Source organism: Rutidosis leptorrhynchoides, chromosome 9, assembly GCF_046630445.1.
Source record: "Rutidosis leptorrhynchoides isolate AG116_Rl617_1_P2 chromosome 9, CSIRO_AGI_Rlap_v1, whole genome shotgun sequence".
NCBI lineage: Eukaryota > Viridiplantae > Streptophyta > Magnoliopsida > Asterales > Asteraceae > Rutidosis > Rutidosis leptorrhynchoides.
Window position 1 is genome coordinate 60,550,598 of NC_092341.1, and position 9,251 is coordinate 60,559,848.

Sequence of the window (9,251 nt, forward strand, 5' to 3'; positions counted from 1 at the left end):
TTGGACCTTCGTGAGTTTTCGAACACTTTGACTTAGGCTAACATTATTCGAGTCATTAGTTGCATCGACTCGCTTGGTTTATCTTTCAGGAATTCCTTCTTTAAAGTCATAGGTAATGGTGCTTCAACAAATATTTGGAAAGATCATTGGCTTGGTGATTTTGCGTTAGAAGAAAAATTCAAGAGATTGGTCTGTTTAGAAAGCAATTTGGAAGCTTCGGTATGCAATCGGGTTGTGGTAACGGAGTCGGGTGTAATTGGTTCATGGGATTGGTGTAGAAATCTGAGGGGGCGAGTTTTGGGAGAACTTTCCAAGTTAGATGCACTTATCCAAAACGTGGTTTTAGAGGAAGACAAATTCAACTCTTGGATATGGTTACTTAGTGGAAATGGAGTTTTTTCAACAAAGAAGCTAATGGAGCTAATTAATGAGAAAACTATTCAAGTTGGTCCTTCAAATTTTGAACAATTCGTAATAATTTTGTCCAAAGCAAATTGGAGATTTTCGTGTGGAGATCAAGAAAAATGCGGTTAGCGGTCTTGTCAGAATTGGATAAAAGGGGCATTGATCTTCATTCGGTTCTTTGTCCAATTTGCGGTCAAGATGTGGAGACGGTCGAGCATTCTTTGGTTTTTTGCAATCTCGCTTTCGATATTTGGGGTAATTGGGTAAAGTCTCAATTTGGTGGGGTTTTGGTAATTTTGCAAATCTTAGCATTAATGAAATTTCATGGGAAATTCGAGTGTTCAAATGTTGGATGAGGGTCGTAAATTATGGTAAGCGGTCGAGTGGACTTGTGGGTATTTAATATGGAAAAATCGCAATCAAAAAGTGTTTAAGAAAAAATGTTGGAGTTCGCCGGTCGCGTTAAATGATATCCAAGTTAAAAGCTATGAGTAGGTCGCGAAGAGATGCAAATCGAAAAAGATTGATTGGCTAGGGTGGCTAACTAATCCACTTCAATTTGTTACATAGTTTTTGTTAACCTTTTGTTTTATTTTGTGTACTATTCTCTGTATCTTTTGGTGTGTATAGCAGCATCTTGCAGCTTCCATTTCGGCTACTTGGCTTTTATTATTTGGCATGTAGTTTCCTGTATCATTTGTACATTCAGTGAGTTATAATACATATTTTGCTTTTCAAAAAAAAATATATATACTAAATTTAGTTACAATAATTTTAATAAAAAAAATATATATTATATATTATATTTGTATCAAAAAGAATAATACGGAGTAAATCTCCATAAAATGAACATTATTGCTACACTTGATTAATATAGCCTACCTAAAGGTTATCGTCACCATTTATTTTGTCCATTAGGATCTAAAGGTTATGGATTAGTCTCTATGGTATTGTTAAAGATAGGGTTTTTGATGGAAAAAATGACATTTTTTAGTAGCATGTAATTTATGCAGTTTACTTTTCTCATGTTAGTACTATGTACATCTTAGCTATATAATTGACATTTTAGTTTGGAATTCGACATTAGAAAGTGTTTTCATGGTTGTACCCTCTATATTAGTTAATTTCTTTTGAAATATCAAGTACAAATAATAAAAAATGAAATATTTATCACAAAAATCATTACTTAATTTATCACATACGGAGTAATATTTCGCTTCTCCAAATACAGAGTAATATATTCACTTCTCCAATAGCAAACGTATGTTAATAAATCATATTAATTTTGTTATTAATCATTTAATTATTAAATCATATCATTATTATTATTTATTTAAATTAATAATTAATATCTGTAATATTGAAAAAATATATTCATGGTACGAACTAAAAAAAGCATTTCTTATTAACAATAAATATGGAAGTGACTTGAATTCATAGTTTATGTTCTAAAAATATTTATGAACACGCAAATGTAACTATTATAATATTAATAATATATGACGACTCCCTCGAGTACCATTATTTTGCTGAAATAACTAACAAATTTTTTAAAATTAAACTCGCATGTTACACTTTTATTCAAAAAATAATGGTATATAATAATTCTAAAATAATATAACTTATACTTTACTAATGTTACGTTCCATGACAAATTTTCATTGTACTCTAAAAATTACGTAGTATATAATTTATATATTAAAAAGATATTAATGGTGGAAAAAAATTGTAGACATTAAGTTATTAACACCATTGAAAACCACTTTTAAAATTTGTCAACAGCACGAGCTCTTAAACTCAAAAGAACTTTAAAAATTCATTAACACTACGAGCTCTTAAACTCATAAGAAATTTTTAAAATTTGTCAACACCACATACTTTCAAACTCAAAAGAATTTTTAAATTTTGTCAACACCACGGGCTCTTAAATAATTCCTATACTTTTTCTATTTTTTAGTATCGCTATTTACATACCAATATAAACTGCAAATTATATTTTTTGCACAGTTTTTTACACACGCGTGCAACGCACGAGCTCAAAAACGTAGTGTGTGTGTGTGTGTGTGTATATATATATATATATATAATTAAGAGGGAAGTATATTTGGGGGGGGGAAGTAATTTTTTTTCTTAATTTGATTGTTTTTACAAAAATTAAGATCACGTGAAAATGTGAATATTTAAAAAAAACACTTTGTGATAAATATTATTATGTTGACCAGAAAACGCTTGAAGAAATAACATTCATCGGTAAATGTTCCTGATAACATTCATCGTGATGCATGTTATTCTTCAAGCATTTGTTTTAGCATTTAGAAGTTAGAATTTATAAATTAAGATTTAGGGTTTAGATTGAGTTTTTAACACGAATAGTTTAGAGTTTATGGTTTAGGGTTTTGGATTTAATGACTGAACCCAAAACACTAACCCTAAAATTTAAATCGGGCTAAATTTTGAAAAAAAATTCACAGAAGATGAAAACAAACGCTCGAAGAATAACATGCATCATGATTAATGTTATCAGAAACATTTATCGATGAATGTTATTTCTTCGAGCGTTTTCAGGTCAAATTAATAACATTTATCACAAAATGTCTTTTTTAAAATATTCATATTTTCTCCTAATCTTAATGTTTGTGAAAAAAAAATTAAAAAACAAAAAAAAAATTAAAATCTACTTCCCCCAAAAAAAGTATTTCCGTTAATTCCCCCCTACACACACACACAGATAGATATATATATATATATATATATATATATATATATATATATATATATATATATATATATATATATATATATATATATATATATATATGATAATTAACTCTAAAATTAACACACACCATAGATTTAACAATACTCACTCCATTCCATTAGAAGTATTCACATTAATATTATAGCTACACTGCTACATTTAGGCTCAATTAGACCCCTTCATTTAGATGTGTTAACAAAATAACACATCTAATTAAACAAAAGTAACACGACTAATTAACATCCTCAAAAAATCTGGAACACGTCTATATATTAGCAGAAACACTAATTAGAAACTTGCAACACGTCTAAATAATTATAACACCTTTAATTGATAACCATGTTGATGTTAAAGGAGAGGGGTACGAAATACTATTATAGTTTACTACGAAATACTATTAAATACGATACAATTTTACACAAGTTATTTATTTATTTATAGAATGGATATACCTAAACCTTGCTACAACACTTATAGGCAGTGTACCTAATCATAGAGTAGTGTAGTTTTTAGTAAGTCCGGTTCGTTCCACATGGATATAGCTGAGTTTAACGCTATATTCTTATTAACTATATTTGTATGTATATATATATATATATATATATATATATATATATATATATATATATATATATATATATATTATATAAGTAGAATTATTATTATAAAAGGGGGTTTTACCGTTTAATGACCGGTTTGTCGATTTTAAGTCCTAATGCAAAATAAATATAACTTAATTTAAAGCGTAAAGTAAATGACGATAATTAAAAGTGCGATAATTATAAATACAAGTAAAGCGTAAAAATAAAAGTGCGATAATTTAAAGTAAGATGAATAAAATGACAATAAATAAAAGTACGATGAGATATAAAATAAAGGAATTATGCTTATTTAAACTTCCGTAATCATGATGTTTGACGTGTTGATTTTAGTTTATTACCAAGGGTTAATTGTCCTTTGTCCTGGTTTATTTGATACGTCCATCTGGTTTTTGTCCACCATCTGTTCTATCCGTTCGAGTTTTGCTTCTATAGAGAAGATGAGACGCTCAAAATGAAAGTGTTCGCAACGCATACCGAAAGGGTACCGATGAGGGATAAAACCTTTATGGGGGGTTACTTATCCTTAAGCAGTGTATTCAGCGTGGAATAAAGTCATAAGACGGGGGTACGTTTCGCGGGAGTTGTGTCCCCATCCTTGTCCAAGTAGGGTCGCTAAAGCCCATCTATTCAATAAGATCAGGACTAGTCTTTCACTTAACAGATCAGATAGAGATCAGAGATCCGCTTTGGGGTTAGTCGTCCGGGCGGATCCATTCTGTTTAAACTCATTTGGGGGGCGCAAGAGGTAACCACTCCTGGAGGCGTTCACATGTATTTATATACCACTGTAAAACCCATGAGAAGTAAGTTGCGAGGAAAAACCTATTTCTGCTAGCTGCTTAGGTAGGTTCTTTCCTCGTGAACCCAACTCTATCGTCCGGTCGGGAATGAGTCCGAGTCTCATAAAACTGAGTTCAGATGGAGGGATAAAACCTTTAAGGGGGGTTACTTATCCTTAAGCAGTGTATTCAGCGTGGAATAAAGTCATAAGACGGGGGTACGTTTCGCGGGAGTTGCGTCCCCATCCTTGTCCGGTATAGGGCTTTCTATCTATAGATTAAGCCTCGACTCCGAGAAGGAGTAGACAATTGTTGTGAAAGCTCCCAGATCGAATCAGAGTTCAGGCCGCCCGCCCTGAACAAATAGGAGGCGTGGGCCACAGGTCGCACATAAGCCGCCGGGTCGCACGATAGAAGAACACCCAACATAAAGATGCACACTCCTCCATGTGAAATATTCATCTTCATTGGAGCTTTTTTGTAGTAGTCGTGACCAACAGCCATCAGCTGTCGGCTCGTTGGTAAGGTGACAGCTTCAAGCCCGATTTCTGGTGGCGCACCCCCCACAAAAGCATCGCCCGACGAAGGGGGGACGGGTAAAGCTACAGGCCCAAAAACTTCGACCCTTCTTTCTAAATGGGGGTGCCCAGGGCACCTCATCTTGTCATTTCGTCCTTGCTCATTCCCGTTAGGCTGAAGTCTTTGGCCTTTCCTTCTCCGCGCCTGCTCACGAGGGATGAGAGGTTCACCACCACATGAATTTCATTTCCAGTTCTCATAAATATACGTCCCAGAAACGAGGTCAATAAGCTCAAAGTAGAGCTTAAAGGATTACGAATACAAGGTAAGCAAGATTGGTTGGATTAGCCCACTTTTCTGTAGGTTTTATATTTACTTTTTCTCTTGATTCTTTTCCGATCGAGATGTATAGATCCTGTTCATGGATTAACGAAAATGTGCAAAAGCTCTATTTGCCTCTGCCATTCTATGAGTCTCTTCCCTAGTCCATCGGTCATAAATATAAAGTGCGAGTGTCCTCGTCAAATTACCCTTATACCAGAAGTCAAATATTCCAACTAATTGGGGACTTAAACTGTAACAAGGTCTTAATACTTTGTTAATGATTACACCAGGTTATCGACTGTGTAATCCAAAGTTTTAATACTTTGTTAATAATTACACCAATTATCCTTGTATGTAATCCACCCCTGTTTTAATGAGTCCATTGGCTATTAATCCATCCCCGTGTCCGGTCAAATGTGTGACGACCCAGAAAATTTCGACTAATTTTAAACCAAACTCTCGATACGATTTAATATTTTTGACACGATAAGAAAAATCTGTTAGGTTGAGTCTCAAAAATTTTGAACTGTTTCATTTATTCAATTAACCTTCGACCATTCCCGATGATTCACGAACAATTAATTGTAAATAGATATGTGTGTGTGTGTGTATGTGTATATATATATATATATATATATATATATATATATATATATATATATATATATATATATATATATATATATATATAAATAAATAATAATTGGAAATATAATATTAAACATTATATGTTGTTGCTATTTCCCTTAAATTAAATGATTACAGCACATGGACTTAAATACCAAACAAAAGAGGCGTGCAAATCGAAGTTACATGGACAACCCCATGTACTCCACTATTTACCTCAATCCTTGGGAATCGGTATTCACAACACCAATTCAAAAGTTCTAAACAATTAATAACCATAACATAAATACTAAATACTAACTAACTAATTAATCTAACAATAAGCAGTCCACATTTTCTTAACGTGTAACTACTAACGAAACCAATTAAATCCAATATGTACCATTTATCTGTATATGTTTGATTTAAGAACAAAACAAACCACCTTTCCTCCTATTTTATTTTCTGTCGACAACTATAGTAACATCACCATCCAACCCACATTCAGACAACCAGCTAATAACCTTTTCTATTTGCTTTTGCTGTTTCTATTTTGGAAAAAGCATAAACCCACTTCATATTATTCTATTCGTGATTGTGAATTGGATTACTTCAAGATTCTCAATGTTTTCCTTTATATCTTTTCTCTGACATTATAATATAATACCATAACTAAACCGACACCTTCATTTCTCTATCTCACCTCTCTCTCATCTTCTCTCTCTCACTTGACGCTTCTTGCTTCTAATTGATGAACAAAACTACCACCATAACCAATCAAAGAACACACACACACTAATCATTTGTTCCTATTTCTCCTTCTATCCGAGCAACCTACAACCAAAACCATTCAAGAAAAAACATCCTTTAAAAACCTTTACGTGACTGCAAACTGTTTCTGTTTCAAATCGTCATAAAATACACCAACCTGCAACTCTATTTTTGTTGTTTCAATCTTTGCTGCTACTAGTCTTCTGTGTTCCTGTTTACTTTTGTTTTTGGTCTGAGTAACAACCACAACCGAAACCCATGGTTCATGGATACTCTTTATTGCCTCTTGTTCCATCGCCAATCACAATCACTTTAACCAGATCACCACCATCGACAACTTCTATTCTTGTTTTGGTTCGAACCACAACCGGTATTTCAGTTTCTACTTCAACGACCAACAAAACCCAACCATCACCACCTCAAACCACAACAAACCATTATTCTAAACCGCTTGAAACTGCTGCGATATTATCCTCTTTCTTCTGTTTGAGCTGCAACTGCAGCTATTGTTGTTGCAACCCACAACCCAAAAGCTTTAAACACTTTAACGAATTGAAAAAGATAAGCACATGTTTACAACTAGTTCAACTTAGGATATAGTAGAGTAATAAGTAACGTATTATTAGTTTAAGCAAGTGGAATCAAATTGTAACTTTGTGGCAGACAAAAATTAGGTAATTGATTGAACTTGATTCGGTACCGTTGCATCTGCTCTAACATATTTGTTTCCATTACTCCACTTGCGTTGAAAATGGTATAACATTATTTGCTGATCACAATCAATCAAACCTATTTATTGTTCCTTTTTATTCGAACTAGGCCATTGAATCTGTTATGAGACTGTTTCGGTTACAGTTAACCTCAACCACCTGCTACACCCTTCAAACCATGGTTGCAGCTGCTATAATCGATCCTATTTTCTATTTATTGCTGGAAAAAAAACTTTGAAAACCCATTAAACCACCACCATTAAACAACCACAACCACCACTGTAAAACTCGATGTATTCTACTGCTGGTTACTTTCGTTTTCCTCTTTTGTCGACACTCAAACACAGAACCACCTCTCACGTCACCTGTAGCTACTATACTTTTTCTGGTTCTACCTCCAGTTTCGAATAAGCTCACAAAACCGAACAACCCATTTAAACTGTTTCTATACGTGCATTTTTCCTGTTTTATATTCCCTTCGAACCACAGCTACAATTTATTTTCTGTATCTATCGAAGCCAGCCTGTCACCTCTCCTCTTTCTCAATAAAAATCACGTGAACTTTTTTAGGAATCAGGAAAAGTGATTGATAATTAAAAATGCAAAAGTACAACTAGTGGCTAGATTAAATTAAAGGAGATGGTGGAAGTATGCACACAAGTGGCCATAAAGACCCCACCCATTAGTTGTCCTGTCCGAGAACTCAACAACCATCGAGCCAAGGGTACTGTGCTGCTATTCGTTTTCTATTTTAAATCCCAGTATATCACAATTCATTAAAAGAGTTATATATTGGGCTTACATAATTCAACAACTTGGGCTTGTTTTATTCGTTTATTTGGACTTGAAACTTGGGTCACTACTTGCAAAGTTTGTTGTTCCTGTTCGATTTCAACATACACAAACGTATTATTTTTTTCTGATTAACGATGATGAAGGTGTTGATCACCGATAATGATAACCGGAGTACAATGGTGATACATGAGGTGTTACATCGATAATGATAATAATGTGGACGATTATGATGACGATGATGTTATAATAATGGTGATTATGATATAATGATACGGATGATGATGATATGATAATGGTTATATGATGATGAGAGAAATCAATTATGATTATGATAATGATAATAAAATGATGATGATGGATTGGTAATGATGATCACATGATGATGGTGATGAGGGTACGGGAATGCGAAGTCGATAATGCATGAAAATCATTTTAATCGAATGTTGACGATTATGATATGAAATAAAATAGAAAATAAGTAACGGAGCATTGGTTTAGGAGTGTTATCGGGAGGTCGCGAGTTCAAACTCGGGCTTGGGCATTATTTTTAAGGGCTACTTCTTTGAGGTAGTATTATTATTTCTGTTGTTATTATTATTATTATTATTATTATTATTATTATTATTATTATTATTATTATTATTATTATTATTATTATTATTATTATTATTATTATTATTAAACTAACACTAAATATTAAAATTACGATTATTATTATTATTATCATTTGTATTAATAGGATTATCAAGATTATTTGTTCATGCATTTTATGCAAGTCCCTAGACATCTACCCACGTCCATTGCAGGTACAACAGTTTACAGGCCACCATGATCTCTCGTTATTATCCTATCTGTGTTTGTATGTGGTTACAAGAACTGTCGGAACGAGATTTGGATGTTTGACTATGTTAGACTTAGTCAGACGTACGAGTGAAGCCTCACTCGTACGGCTGACAGGCTCATACGCACAGTTGATGCTGAG

General features: G+C 33.1%; 1 protein-coding gene across 1 annotated transcript; it reads right to left on the reverse strand.

Moving 5' to 3' along the window:
* Positions 1 to 4,811: 4,811 nt before the first annotated feature.
* On the reverse strand, positions 4,812 to 5,204 carry LOC139868093 (cytochrome c biogenesis CcmF C-terminal-like mitochondrial protein). Its single transcript, XM_071856430.1, has one exon. It carries the CDS (start codon positions 5,202 to 5,204, stop codon positions 4,812 to 4,814), a length of 393 nt encoding a protein of 130 aa, XP_071712531.1.
* Between the last annotated feature and the right edge of the window lie 4,047 nt (positions 5,205 to 9,251).

What these genes read in the sequence shown, in the direction of transcription:
- LOC139868093 (XM_071856430.1), bottom strand. Translation starts at nt 5,204, where the DNA reads ATGAGGTGCCCTGGGCACCCCCATTTAGAAAGAAGGGTCGAAGTTTTT.